Genomic DNA, 16,059 nt, shown 5'->3' with positions numbered 1-16,059 from the left:
AGTTACTTAAAACATTTAATAACCAAAAATAAATTTTCAATTTAAACTTTAACAATAATTATAGCTTTAGTTACCGATTATTGCAAGTAAATTTGTTTGAGTTGAAAAGGATTTTTTTAAGAAATTTTTAACTGGCCACCTTGATTGCTAGTGTCGCATCAATAAAGTTCTGAACATCGCCGAAAATATCATCAACACCTCGTTCAGCATCAATCTGCAAGCGTATACAAAGAATTAACTAAATTTCGATTTTTCATTCCGATTCCAACTTACCCTTCGTGTTTGTTGTGGATAGAGAACCAAAATTTCATTCGTGTTTTTCGAGAAAGTAGCAATTCGTGTCTTTATCGTGTCCTCGTTGTCGTCGGCACGAACTTCGGCTGATTGCGATGCTCTATGAAGTATACGAGCTACCATAGTTTCCTATTCGAAATTATACAGATCATTAAAGCTTAATTCGATGGCGAGCAAAGGACAATATTGTACTCACATCCCTGCATTCAAAATATAAGATCAAATCGACTGGTGCAATGGCCTCTTCGAAAGCGGCTCCTTGATCTTTTTGACGTGGATAACCGTCAATCAGAAATCCCTTACTGTTTGTCACTTTCTTCATTGCAGTTTCCAACAGCGACAGAACTTGGGCGTTTGAGACGAGTTCTCCTTTTTTCATGATCTCCTGAAGCTCTTTTCCTTTGTCGGATCCAGAAGCAACCTATGTATGTTAAATAATATAGTAAAGAATTGAGGAGAGTTATTGCAGCAGGAATGCTTACCTCATCTCTCAACAAATCGCCAGTGCTAAAGTGAGAAAATCCATATTTTTCAACAATCTTGGCACATTGCGTTCCTTTTCCACTTCCTGGACCTCCCAATACCCAAATGATCGGAACTGTACTTTGGGAAACCTGCAGTTCAACGTTAAACACATTTTTCAGATTAGTACAAAGATATTGGTGGTTTGTGTAATCTGTTTCAAGTTCAGAATAGTTTTTCTATCAAAACGAATATAATGGAGAAGGCTTGCACTCAATGAAAATAGCCAAAGTTCACGGTGCTTTGAATGAATTTTAATTGAGCATTTGAATGCACTTTTGATATTTTTAGATATTATTAGTTAGCTCGGAGCCGAATAATAGTTGTTTTTGGATATTGGTCCCTCTACTGCTACAACTATTTAATAGCTTCATCGCTCGAGTATTCACGACACTATCACCTTTTGAAAATCGTGTGTTTAAACTTTAGCGTGTCTCTACCGGCTTCTCTTGCAATCATGGGACTTAATTTTTGTACCATTGCTATTAGAATTCAAACCACTACCGATTGCAACCGTTTTCAATGACTCTCCTTGTAGGCTATGTTCCACTGCCACTGCTGGTACGGATGATAATCAAACATTTTTGTGGAACCTTGTTCATCACTCCTAGGTGACTAATAATATCCAAAAATATCAGAATAGCATCCCGATACTCAATTAAAATGCATTCAACCGCACCGTGAATAATAGGGTGTGTCGATTTCAATTATTTTTTTTAGTCATTCCGGGTTCCGCCCTACCGCGATTCACCCTCGCACTAGCAATAATAATCAGCAAAATTTTTTTTTTTCTAAGTCAATATAAGCTTGCACCGTCACTTTTTCAAAAATTTTCGAGCTACACGAGATAGCTGGATTATGGGTCCGAACCAAAAAAAATCTACAGATGCTTTTGCAAAGTTTTCACTCTGTACGGCATCTAGAGGGTCTACTAGAACATACAAAAATTAAAAAAAGTTAAAAAAATGTTTTACCGTCATTTTGGTATAGCATCAAGTTTCACCGAGGTGGAATTTTCAAGAATTTTGTAAGTGGAAAAGTCATCTCACGTGGGTGAATTTTTTTCAAGCTATTGTTGTGATAGCTCATTTTGTAGGTATTTCAATAGCGCATCCAGCAAACATACAGTTTAGATAGATAAATTTAAATATTGTTTGGTTTCGCTGTTGGAAGGCCCAAAAATTGGGCATTTCTTCGAGTATGGAGACAATTAACATTTTAAATACAGCAAGTAAATGAAAAATTTTGACAGAAATTCAAATATTATTCATGAATAACACATTTAAAAGCTGAAAATAGTAAGATTTCGTTTTTTAAGAGAAGCCAATTTGTTATGTTTTCGAAAATACCCAAAGAAATGCCCCATTTTTGGGCCTTCCAACAGTGAAACCAAAAAATATTTAAATTTACCTATCGAAACTGTACGTTTGCTGGATGCGCTATTGAAATACCTACAAAATGAGCTATCACAACAATAGCTTGAAAAAAATTCACCCAGGTGAGATAACTTTTCCACTTACAAAATTCTTGAAAATTCCACCTCGGTGAAACTTGATGCTATACCAAAATGACGGTAAAACATTTTTTTAACTTTTTTTAATTTTTGTATGTTCTAGTAGACCCTCTAGATGCCGTACAGAGTGAAAACTTTGCAAAAGCATCTGTAGATTTTTTTTGGTTCGGACCCATAATCCAGCTATCTCGTGTAGCTCGAAAATTTTTGAAAAAGTGACGGTGCAAGCTTATATTGACTTAGAAAAAAAAAATTTTTGCTGATTATTATTGCTAGTGCGAGGGTGAATCGCGGTAGGGCGGAACCCGGAATGACTAAAAAAAATAATTGAAATCGACACACCCTAGTGAATAAGACTATTTGTGCATGGAGTCATGGAAAATCTATTCTATGGATTGTGACAATACGAGATACTTTAGTTCATTCGTACAATAAATCACGGTCTATAGCTGATAAAGCGGAGAGAAAAATGAAATTTATTTGGAAAATTTTGGAAATCCGCTTGCTATTCAAAGAGGCATGCATTGAGAAGGAAGAGAGTAGATGCCTTTGATTATTGTAAATGTCCTGGTAAATGTTTGTTTTTGAAAAGTTCTTTCTGTGCTGCGCTGTTTTTATTATCACTTAATCATAAATAAAATCAGCGTCCAATAAACTGTGACTGTAATAGAGCTACTGTGAGTTTTGGTAACAACTTTAATAAATATTAGAAATCCCATTATAAAATACTTTTTTCAGGTAGAAAGTGAAAAAGTTGTAAGTTCCTTTGCATAAATGTGGCACATGTCAGTGATGCTTCCTTCTACAAAATCACATGAAAAATCTGTGATTCCCTTTGCAGAATTTTACTCCGAAGACCTCTAGAGTGATGATTACTTCTAGAAATTGTTAAGTTCAGCAACTTAGTCTCAGTGTTCAAATAGTCTTTTTTATATATTTTGACTATTCGCACACTGTACAAATAACCTGAACTATTATAACTATTTCCACCGAATGCAAATTCACACCGTAAGTGTGCTACGAATATTATCACAGCAGAGTAAAGTAAACCAGGTAGGAGAGGTAAGGACATGAACTATCCAGTAGTCTTATTTTTGCGAATAAAATTATTAAATTTACGTCAGTGGCGTCAGTGTTAATTTGAGTTCGTTTTCATACATTGGTGGTCCTTTTTTTTATCCACGAGATCATGTTATTGCAAAGAAGTCTTTGTTTTGATGAGTAACATAAAATTCCTGAGTCGAAGCCGAAGGAATTAAATCAATCTATTTATTTTCACTGACTGACAGACAAGGGGAGTATTACCAAAGTGTTTTATAGAAAATCCTAACCTATTGTTTGAGAGACTTACAACTCGCTGTAAATAAACTTGCTGGCGTTTTTCTACTTTCTTACGCTTTTGTGCAGCCTCTTGGTCCATGGCCATTTGATGACACATAAATAACTGAAAAATACATTTTTTGCTACTGCATATAGAACATTCGTTTCTCCTAAAATTAGTTGCAATTAGCGGCCATGGTTAGTCCGATTAAAAATTGACCTGAATTATCTAAATAGTATTATTAGAAGAGAAAAAACCGAGGGGCATATATTTGCTAATTTCGTTAACAAAGTCTTTTTGAAAAGACAATCCTCTAAGAATTTTCAAGGATTTTTTTTAGCTTAACGATTTTCTATGAAATTGAGGATTTTATTTCATAAAATTTTGAAGAATTTTGAAAGAATTTTCTTTTAACTGCCAAAGGATGAATATTTGCCCCTCGAAAAAAAAATTGTTATGTGCTACTACTTACAATAAGTACAATCTGAGTTAAAACTATCTTCTAAGAACGAACAATAGAGAACGAAATATTAAAACATGGAACCGGGGACCTATTTTTTAAATTGACCAAAGTTTACCGAATTTTTCAAAAGTTTTGGCAAATTAGACTAAATTTAGACAAATCAACAAAAATGTAGATAATTTTCGGAAAATTTTGGTAAACTTTAGCTAATTTTTCCAAATAAGTTCAGCTATATCACCTGTTATCGATAACGACGAGAAAGATAATGGCAGGCTCTGGGTAACATTGGAAAAGGAATGTTAAAAAAATTGAAGGACAAGATTTGAAACCAACCGGTAAAAATACGTTGATCGATGGTGGTAATAGACAAGATAATAATACTGGTTATATGCTTGCCGTCTGTAACAGGTTAAACATGTAAAGCTCCGAACCCAGGTGTCTGTTTTTGTTTTTTTATTTAAAACGTAAAATATTAGATCGAAAGATTTTTGAGATGCAAAACTTTGCATTTTTCATATTTTCAAAAAATACTTTCTTGAGAACTTTTATTGAAATATTTTCTTGAAAACAGGTCTAGTAGAGAAGGGAAAACTCCATTGTTGTTTTAATGTATTGGTTAAGTTTAAACCATAAATCAATATTTTCTCGTCATAGCTAATACATTGGGCTTGACTCAACCAAATCCGTTGTAATAATTACGGTTTCAATCATCTAACGAATATAAGAATAACATGTTGTTGACTCTAAATCCGATTGAAGTCTACATCCGACCGAATCCACAAACTATCCGAAAAAAATGCAAATGTGACATATTGTGCCAGAATCAAATATATTCTAAAAATAAAATAGCAACACACAGAGATCGGTGTTTATAAACATTGTATTGTACATCAAAGACAAGGATATTTCTAAAATATTGTGCGTTATTAAAACACCTATAAATATTTCAGTTGCGACATTAATGTGCAGCTATTCCTTCTTCAAAGATAATATTTATCATAATTAATGACTAATTATGTCTCGGTCTCTATTCAATTTTCATTTATGCACAGATTTATGTATTTACATGAATTATTTATTTTCCTTCACATTTATCTCAGCTCAGCTTTTCATTCGAAAACAGTGCAAAATGTGACGCAGGCCTCTGTATCAATTTACGAAACAACTGTAGCGGCTTAGCAAAATGACTCCAAATTACCATTAAAAAAAAACTAGGCGTCCGTACGAGTTCAACGAGATTTTTCAAATTTTTCAAATTTTTTAAATTTTTCAAATTTTTCAAATTTTTTCAATATTTTCAAATTTTTAAATTTTTTCAATCTATTATTTCTTCCAAAAGAACTGATATCAGTCAAAAACACTCAAAAGAGTAAAAGTGATGCAAGTCCCTGTACATACTTCCAAAACAACTGATATCGTTGGAGGTGACGCATTCTGCGCTTGTACGCAAAAACTGTAACAACCAAAATTTACCAAAAAAAAAATATGCGTCACACACAAGTGGCAGATGTTGAGGAAAGTACTTTTAAGAAATTTTTTAAAATAGGCAAGAATACGTCCGAATCATCTGCCACTTTGTGACGCAAAATTTTTTTGGTAAAATTTTGTTTCTAGAATTTCTTTGGTATATCAGTTGTTTTGGAAGAATGGACAGGGACCTGCGTCACTTTTACTCTTTTGAGTGTTTTCGACTGATATTTTATTTAGGTCTATTAAATCACCTTAACTTATTGAAAAATAAACAGTTTTGTTTGAAATAATTTGAGTAACGACATCGTTTGTTTACAGTCGGCGACTTTCAAATAAGTGACCGATATAGTTTAATCTGTTTTTCAGCTGATCCACTCATACACACAAAATTGCTAATGCTACGGGTGAAGGGTGAACAATGTACATGCATGCGCGTAGTAATGTTAAAGTCGTTTAAAGACGTCAAATCATATTTGTTTGTATGAGTAGATCAGCTGAAAAACAGAATAAACTAAATCGGTCACTTATTGCAAAGTCTCCGACTGTTATACATTTAGACGAACTAAAGTTAGTTTAACTTGAACACTTAATTTTCGGGTAAAAGATAATATCAAAGAAAAATCGAGTCAAAAATTAGTCTTACATCCGCTCTTTCAAATGGAACGAATGGAACCACAGCACTGCTACTAGCAGAGCTGTGATGGAACCCATGAAAAAGCAAAACTAATTTTGAGGTAAGAACAAGAAACAGGGGCTATTTAGTTGAATTAATTCGCTTAAATTCTCCAAATTCGTCAAAATTCGCCGAAATTCACCAAATTCGCCAATTTGCCAAAATTCTCCAAATTAGTAAAAATTCGCCAAAAATTCAACTAAATAGCCCCTGACAAGAAAACTAAAATTTGAAACTTTTGACTAACCTTTACTCGAACGTTTTTTTTTCTTTGATTAAAACATGAAACTCATTACTTCAATTTTAATTTAACGTCTCAATATTGTGAAACAACAAGTGCGCTAAGTTATAGTTGTGTAATTAATTGGTGCCTAAGAAACATAAGAGCTTCTGGCTGTAATAAATCTATTATCTGTTCTTTTGTGCGTTGTTAGAACCAACAGTAGAAAGGACAATATTGGTAAGATGGATTGCATAAATCCAAGGCTGTATACTTTGGGGAGGTCACGTCGTCTTGATGATGTGGTGAAATTTTTTACATGTAAAATCATCAGAAGTGGTGTGTTCCCGCGTATCTAATAAAATGGCGGTCTGCGTGACCTCCCCAAAGTATACAGCCTTGGCATAAATCGTCCATTCTATTGTTCGTTCAACAAAAATTTACATTGAATTTAATAAGGTTGCGTTCCAATTATCCTCACTCAAACTGTCTTTGGAAATTCGAACATTTAAACATTTCTCACACATATCTTTACGTACAGATATGATGAGCGATCGATTTAAGTTGTTGCCATTAAAAGCGAATAGCAAAATTATTTGCAAGAACCAAGAGTGATGGACAATCGTTTTGTTTTTAATTTAACTTTTTTTTTGTTTCAAATTAATCTGATGACAAATAAAATGACTAACATTGACTGAGTCAAGGAGAAAATTTATTTATTAAGAATATTTCCATCACAATAGCTTATAATACACATAAATACTTACGAACTAATTATGCCAGTCTACACATATGTTTCTTAAAGAGCCTACAGATCATTCATACTACGCTTTTTCAGTGCTGTCATCGAAGTTAAATCATAAATATGTCAAGATCTGTGAAGCTGAAACTATTCAGTATCCCCCATTTTGGAAGGTAGAACATATAGTCTTAGCTCCGCAAGCCACATAATTCTCGAGGTATTTAGCATTAAATTTCGATGACAGCACTGAAAAGAGTCCCGTAGCTTATGAAACATAACCTACTAAAATTTCAAAAAACGCATCCTAATCAGTTATCAGCTAAGGCAGTGAGTTGCACTTCTTCATTCTCTTATTCTGACTAGTAGATCTCACCACCTTTCTATCACAAGGTTTCCTTAAACTTCTATCAATTTTAATGGCATAGCAGCTATCTAGGACACGGAAATTAAATCAAGTACAGTCCTCATAAAAAAGAAAACTTCTCTGAAGTATTTGTCTCTCACGTGTTGTGTCGGTGCTACTATGCTATTAAACTGTAAACTATAAATTGATATACACTCATCAACTTTAAGTCATTAAACAATTAAACCGTCCCCGTCCTACGTTTTGGCACTAAGAATATTCTTCACACACTTCAGATGCAATATGCAATCGTAATAAGTCAGTCTTATTCTATGTCTATGATTAAACTTATGAATCAAACGGAATGAACATTTTTCTGTCTTGAGAAATTCTGCGTAGATAAATAAGAGAGATTGTAAATTTGGGATTAATCGGCTCACATTCCTTCAATTTTGCAAAAAAAATCAAAGACATTTTGAAAATTAATCATTTAAAAATGGATGGCTAATCATATGTTAGCACAACACAGATTCAGAAATGAGCAATGACCTCTAACTAATATTGTGCTTTGAAGGAAAATGGAAGTTCAACAAAGTAATTACAAGATTTTGCACCAATCACCAAAAAGTAATTCCATTGAAATGCTGCTGACACGCGGCGGCGCTCATGCCTGTATTGTATACCCTTAACCTTTAATTTACAAAGTCAGGGAAGCATAAACAGATTTTAAAGCACCTGAAAATGCTTTAAAGAAATGTTATTGCCATTGCATTTCAACCATTAAGGTCTGTCCCACTTTAATGGTCATATTGACGATGACAATGAAAATGAAAACAGAAAATAAGTTTAAAAAATAAAGAAACTTTTATACAACGTGTCTGATTTTACTACCGTATTCTATTCAAAAATTCTCAGTCTGCCAACTTGAAATTGATTCAAATGGATGGATAAGTTGTATCACACTTAATGCAAAATTATCGCGAATTTGATATGCACAAAGTAATTCAGTGAATACAGCGTATGCAACTACAACAGTACATGGAAGAACATTCGATAGGTAGAATCCAAATAGCATTGCAAAAGTGTCCGAAATAGAGTTAACGATACTGTCTCCGTAATATCCATATCCGACACCCGTTTGTCTGAATCGATTGATGACAACAGAAGTGTTCTCCACAACCTCCCACAGCACTTCCATTAGAATGGCAATAATGGAACGGAATGGCATTGAAGATCCCGGTGTTAAATACCGAAGAATCCAGTAATAGCCGATACCATGAATAATATGAGTGAACGTGTACCAATCAGTCAAATGTTGCGAATTCTCTCGACTTTGCACATCTCCACACCACATTTGTAATCCTCCAGTTTGACTGATAATGGGCTGACCCATATAAAAGAGAATACTGCCCTGGAAAACGATTATTGCGGCCACAATCAGCCAATAGTGACTCAACCATTTTGGCGTTGCCACACTGCCTGCATTGTAGTTATCTGTATCTTGATCCTGTAAGATTGTTTTGCGTTACTATTCCAAGCATTTGGTGATATCGTTTAAACTTTGTTGAACAACATTTACCAGAAATAAAAGCTCATCGCAGTATATTGGATAGGTGGCACGACATAAATAAAATTGTGATCACAAATTCAGACTTTCTATTCATGTTCATATTCACGTTTGAATGAGATCATCAATCAAATTCTCAGATAAAATTAAAACTTATTTTAACATCGAACCAATACTAAGTCTAGACAGCCTCAAGTTAATGACCGATCACCAGCAATCATTATGAAGAGAACAGTCAAAAACATAAAATACAATTATCAGTATTGAAAGTATTCTGAATTTAGAACAAAATCAGTTCATAATGGCCGTGCCGTTATGGGACGACTAGAATTTTAAACAAAACAATTTTTTTTTCTCATTTTCATCTTACGTTACATGTACGATCTACACCAACATCTTGGTGAAACGGCGTTGGACTCTTGATCCAACATATTCACAGCTGTTGCTGTGTTACGTCCAAGATTTGCAGGCACCAATACGTGTGTGAAGAATAGCTTTTAAAACATAGAAGAAAGAAGTCGAGGTCGTTTTAAGAAAGTATTTCAATTTAAATTTCTATTAATATAATCCAATAAAATTTTCATTTTCACATTGTGAAGTTCACAATGTGAAGTTTAATATGTATTTAACAGTCTAAACGGAAAACGGCACCTTCTGAGATATCAGGAGGGGAATTACGGCATAATTTTTCTATCTTCGAAACTTTTTTTTATTTTCCCATCGTTTCGCTATTTCAAGCAAGATGTCGTTGCAATAGCCCGCAGCCCGCTGTTGGTATAACATCAAAATAATTAAATTTTATATCAAATATTTTCTGTTGAAATGATTCCGCACTGACATTGGGTTATTGCAACGACGTTTTTCTTGAAATAGCGAAGAGACACGACGGTAGAATTGAAAAAGAGAAGAGTTTGTAAAATATAAAACTCATGCCGAAGTTACCGCATCAGTTGTTAAAAGGTTTATACAGAGGGTTGCTTCATAAAGCGATGTATTTAAGTGGCTCAAGACTTTCTCATATCATTCATTTTGTGAATTTCAGGTCGGTTCCACTGCATTTTATCGATAAAGTTGAATCTACATAGTCCTTAAGCCCTAAGTCATCCTAGCACGAATCGGTAAATTTTTATTTTTTCCATGAAAACTACAGCAAGTCACGAGAAATTAAACTGAAATTTGGAAATAAATTTTTTTATTGTAAATGTCCCAACGAGACCTGAACCCCAGTCCTCTTGGGTATGAAGCAAGAGTTATTCGAACCGAACAATCCCATGGTGTGCAAGAGTTCTGAATTTTATTTCTCGTGTCTTTCTTCATGCATAAAATTATCTCAAGTAATGTTCGGTTTCAGCGAGACAATACAACAGAATAAAATTGTTAATTTTTTAACCTATCAGTTCCATAACCATCATAAACTACAAAATCAATTCAGGGAAGCAGCCATAGTTCTTAAATTCAATCCAAAGTTACTTTACAATGTAAAGTTTACATACTGGAAAATGACAACACTTCAGGCTGCTTACAGTGCTTCCGACATTTTCAAAGTAGCCTTTCAACTAACCCTCCTTTAATCTTAGAGGGGAAGGAGTGATGAAATTTTAAAAATTCAGCTGCCTGCACCTCAATAGCCTTAAGATCCAGAGGGACCAAGAAAAATCTGAAAGTGCTTCAAAATCCTAGAATTCTACGATTAGAAATCGAAAAGAAAAAGGTTCGCCATTCTCTCTGATTTACGAAGTCAAATACTATTGAAACTTGTCAGTGAGAAAGGTGCTTCCTAAAGCCGATCCTCATGTTGATAGCCTACGAAAAAAGTTGTTTCGAGAAGTTTTTTCCTTTCGAAAACTTTTTATTCGTACCTGTACAATCTGCAACACATATCAACAAGGAAGTTATTGAGGTGGGAACTAAGGAAATAAACATTTTTCGGAATAAAGGTTTCTCCTTACTCATTCATTCGATTCACAATATTACGAACGTGATAGTAAAATAAGCATAGGCCCAGTGCTTTTCGGACGGGTCTAAAAACAATACATTTAACATAATTATCGTGCCAGAATCAAAAAAAAATTCTAAAAATAAAACAGCAACATACAGAGATCGGTATATTAAATGTATATCAAAGACACAGTCATTCGTTATCGTGTCGTATAAAACAACTTCTTCAGTTGAGATATTAATATGCAGCTCTATTGCTTCTTCAAAGATAATCTTTATCATGATTGATGTCCAAATAAGTTAATAATTCAGTTTTCATTATTGCACGGGTTCAATGAAAATGTGTTAATATGGTACCTGATAGGTGCATGATATAATTACATTTGCATAATTCAATTCTCTTCAAATTTTTATTTATTTTTTTTTAGTTTCGTCACTCTGCCTGTATGTGGGACTGTTATACGTTCTTCAACAAGTTTTCTATTTACTGATTTTCTACTTGACTCTTGATGAGAGTAGCTCGTCGTGTGTTGAACGTTTTCAAAACAGAAATGTTTAACGTTCCCCGATCACGAGACGAAAACAAGATATTTTTGTGAAAATTTTGTGAATAGACTAGACGTGTATGTTGTTGGCTAGGCCGCGAAACACCAAAGTAACGGTCAAGGACAAAGTGAAAAAATCACAAAGTGAAACAGTCGTTTCATATATATAAATGACAGAGTTACAAATCTCGAATAAGGACTCGATCGATAAAATTTTATTACACACAAAAGTAGCTCAACTTTGTCATTGTTGTAACCTTCACTTCACATAGTCAAATAAATAGAGTGAAATCATGATCCGAATTACTCCAGACAATAATTATAATTCATTCTACCAAATAGTACTGTATGACACATCTGAGGTTATATATGAGTATATTGAATGATGACGAGATTTCGTCCATGATTCAGAGTATGTATAGTCCGAACGGAAAAGCACAATTATATATTCAAACAGCGGATGCACTTTACAATTAAATCAAAATTAATTTTTTTATTATTGCAAATTCTATAACTCACCATGATGATGAGAACTGTTCGACGGACAGTGAATTTAGAAGATGAATTAATCAATACGATATGACCTAACTAAAATTTTCACAATGAAAAATTCTCGATGGCTCAATTCTGTTAACTGAAAATTCTAATCAACGACTGATACGTAGCACACAGTTTTCAAGTTATGTAAAATAAAAATATTAAAAATTTTGATTCGGGTTCGGTACTATTACCAGTTTAATATACTCTTACAAGCACAACCAACTACATAAACGCTTGAAAACTGTTCACAATTTTTGTTTGTAAATTTTTCTTTCGTTATTTCTCTTCTTTTTTTTCTCGAACGGGCGTGTGTTTGTATTCATTTTCTCATTTCAGATGCGCAACAAATTTGCGCGTTCAACATTTTTGTTTTCTTCATTGAGGAATTTCCAATTTTACTTTCTGCTGTGACTAGGTTCTCAATGAACTCATATATTTATGACCGCATGAGTGTTACTTCACCGAACGAAATTACTTGAGTTGTATTCAATATGTTGTATCGCGTGGAAAATGTGGAAAATAACTTTCTCTAATTTTGTAAGTGCGAAACGACGCGTCGTCCCGTGGTAGTATATTGTAATGTACACGCCTTTCCGTCTTTTAAATCGGAAATAATTACAGCAAGTAGAAACAAATGCGAATGATTCACACCTAGCAGTAATTAATGGAATAATTTTTACACGCCTTATTGAAATGGAACGAATTTTTACGCCTAATTGACCAATGACCAGTCAGTTGCAAATTTAACGGTTGCTTTGCAGATCAGGGCACGCATATCCGCGCTCATGAAGTTAACTCATTTAAAGGGCTTTCATAGAAAAGCTTTTTAAATTTAGATCATTGAAATTGAAATACAGACCCTTTCAAAAGAGCCGAAGCTACGATGAAAACAATCTGAAGATCGAAACTTTCGATACCTTACAGTCGGGACTTTGAAATAAGGGACGACGCATATCGCGGCAGCGGTTTTTCAGCTGATCCACTCGTATACAACCGTAGTAGATTACGTCCTTGGTTGGAATTTTTTATTTTGCAAAGTGAGGTCGAAGGAAATTTCATCCCTATAAACATGTATAAAGCTTTCTACTTTCTATCAGTGGTTCAGCGAGTGAGTCACTTCTTTCAAAGTCGCCGACTGTCAATTCCACCCAATGTATCTTGTCTGTGTAAAGCGAATGCTTTCTGTATATAACGTGTGAAACCACGGCAGAGTACAATAAACCAGGCAGTAGCGGTTCATTTTCGAAACGTCAAATAACGCGACATAGCGAAGCGTTTTTCTATTGATAAGGTAAAAGAATAGTAGATGATAAAAATGACTACGGTAGTACCGTTCCAGATGCTATTTCAGCTGTAGAGCCCCCAGAAAGAAGGAAAAAATATGCATTTTCGCACCAACTTTTTTTTCAAGACTTCTGTAGGCTTACAACTCAAAAGTACTTTGTTCATTTATATGTGGAACGATAGTGGATGAGGTCAGCTACGCAACCCCATACTCAGTTACGTGGAACATCGAAGCTGCAGGGAAGGCGGAATCTCCGAACATTCACTATATTTTTAGTCATAAATCTCTGGTGCGAGACCAGCCAGTGCGGTGCGTATACTCTATCAGTAGGTCTTTCCAAGGCCGACATTCGTACAACATTACAACAATTTAAAATAATTTTTTCTTGAGTTATTGCCGAAAAGCTGTTTTCGGTACTCTCTGACATGTCTTTACTTTTGAACGCTCTTCACAGAAAATATTTTTTTTCGAAAAAGTGTAAGTGTAAGTGTAAAAAGTGAAAGATGCGTGTTTCCTAGAATTGAAAGATGAATCCAACGAGCTATTACTCATTAAAATCGGAGACCGATTGTTCCCCAATCGCCTTAAGTCTTGGCGATATCACTCTTAATCATTGACACACACTTTTTAAGTCCTTACGAAAAAAGCACTAAGTTTTCTGTACGTTTTGTCTTAAACAATAGAAAAGAGGCGTAGTTTAGCTAAACGGAAGCAAAACGTAGTGGTTTTTTTGTAAGTGGAAATCAAACCTAAATTTACAGAACTTATGCAAACTTCGACCTTTTTTGAATTCGACCGGAAGATACATGTGTTAGACAAGTAAGTAAGTTTGAGCTTCTTTCCATTAGAATAGAAAAAAATCAACACCTCCAAAAGATCTTCAAAAATAATTAGGGTGTTTTAACCACTGCTCCACTGGTCCACTGCTCACTTATACAAACACACTACTTGGGTTTAATAATAATCACACGCACGCACGTAGAAGAGTAAACCATATAAACACACGCGTGTGCAAATTATGTGTATCGGTGGTATCTAGGATACCGGGAAATTTCTGAAATTTTTTTTTAGGATACCGGGAAATCGAATTATAGTTTGTGCAGCGGGAAATGTATGTAGCGGGAAGTCACTTTTACATTTTTGGATCCGGGAAATCTTGAATCAGATCCCGGGAAGAAAACATAATTTGCACCGAGATTTCCACAGGCGTAAACACACGAAAGTAATCAATGTGTTTGTCTGAGTGGATCAACTCGTAAAACAGATGTCGCAAATTTAGACACAAATTTGGTTGACTTCAACTGTACCTATTCTGATCTAGAAAACGCACAGAAACGAATGTAAGATGACTTTATTACTCCCAATTATGAATGTATTAAAATTATGGACATAGGGACCCTGTCGGGAATCGCCTGAATTCACCGTATGGCCAGTTACGGGTCTCGACCTCTCGACCCAGTAGAGTTTTTCCTACGTTCTGTCGTTTATTTGTTTCGGGTCTGATCTTCTTTTATCTTAGAAACAAGCTTTTATTACGGGATGCAATAATGATAATAATAATCACTTACAATCCACCTGATGAATCGGTTAAAATACAATACACAGCCGCAGAGCTACACTTATTTTGTTTCACATTAATATTGTATTTACTCACCCGTTAAAATCGAAATCATTTCGTTGATAAAGAAACAAAAACAATTAAACACCGACAATTGCATGCTAACTGACAGACACAACACACACAACCAATAAAAATTTACGTTTTCGGATGAGTTCCTGAATGGATTACAGATGCCATCAATTGTGTGAAACAGAGTTAATAAACAAATCACTTGAACTAATTTCACGAAACATTTTCGATAATGATTTTGTGGCATGGTATGTCGGATATGGTACAGTGTGGTTGTACATAGAATCACAAATCGTTTGGCTGAACTTTTTGTACATTAAACTTTTATTAACAATAAAATTTTATTGCAAAACTAAATGTTCTACAACAATTCTGGTTACAATAATACTTAAATAATGAAACGTTTTGTGTGTGAGGTCCACCTAAAAAATTCTTTTTAAAAAAATACTTTTTTTTTGTTGTCTTTGTTTTTACCTTGAAAATAAAATATTTTTGACTGCAATAACATAGAGCTAGTCGAAAGAGACGATTAGGTGTCGCTTTTTTAATAAGAAAAATGTTCGATATTGACCAGTGTCTGGTGTGTATCTCGAGGTGTATTACAGGGCCGTAGCTAGAAGATATTGACCTCTATGTACTAATATATGCAGAAATTAGTAGTCATGCTTAAAAAGCCATTTAAATTCATTTCAGCATCATAATACGTGCAATATTTGCAAACTTTAGATGCATAAATCTCGGTACAAAGTACTTTATTAGGCTCACAATGCGTGACACATGGTCTGCGACTCGTGTCATAATAGCACATCTAGAGCCTAATTAAATACTTGGAACTCAATGTTATAAATAACAATTTCTGAAATAGAAACTGGAAGTTAAGAAAATTATGGCGAAAAAACATTGGCTCAACTGTTATAAACTGTTATAAAAATGCTTTTATTGCAATTTTTCGAACAGTTTATAACAGTTCGATGGCTGTTTTTTCGCCACAAC

General features: G+C 34.3%; 1 protein-coding gene and 1 long non-coding RNA gene across 3 annotated transcripts in view; one reads left to right on the top strand and one right to left on the bottom strand.

Annotated features, from left to right (window-relative positions):
• On the bottom strand, window positions 1-12,407 carry LOC119085441 (adenylate kinase isoenzyme 1). 2 transcript variants are annotated; one of them, XM_037195859.1, is made up of 6 exons: window positions 12,131-12,407; window positions 3,681-3,773; window positions 777-908; window positions 491-715; window positions 274-423; window positions 1-214 (listed from the first exon to the last, which is right to left on the bottom strand). In XM_037195859.1, exons 1-6 carry the CDS (start codon window positions 12,131-12,133, stop codon window positions 128-130), a joined length of 690 nt encoding a protein of 229 aa, XP_037051754.1. In that variant the 5' UTR covers window positions 12,134-12,407; the 3' UTR covers window positions 1-127. The 2 variants fall into 2 exon arrangements, with proteins under 2 accessions (XP_037051754.1, XP_037051755.1); XM_037195860.1 differs by lacking the exon at window positions 3,681-3,773 and having other exon boundaries at window positions 12,131-12,405.
• The window catches only part of LOC119085463, a 26,249-nt gene extending 10,190 nt beyond the window's left edge, over window positions 1-16,059 (top strand). The window contains exon 3 of the long non-coding RNA XR_005089301.1: window positions 15,932-16,059. This is a non-coding gene — a long non-coding RNA (uncharacterized LOC119085463). The remainder of the gene's footprint in view (window positions 1-15,931) is intronic.

This window comes from Bradysia coprophila, unplaced genomic scaffold (assembly GCF_014529535.1).
Source record: "Bradysia coprophila strain Holo2 unplaced genomic scaffold, BU_Bcop_v1 contig_94, whole genome shotgun sequence".
Lineage (NCBI taxonomy): Eukaryota > Metazoa > Arthropoda > Insecta > Diptera > Sciaridae > Bradysia > Bradysia coprophila.
Note: the sequence above shows the minus strand (reverse complement) of the source record. Positions and strands in the feature narration are given on the sequence as shown.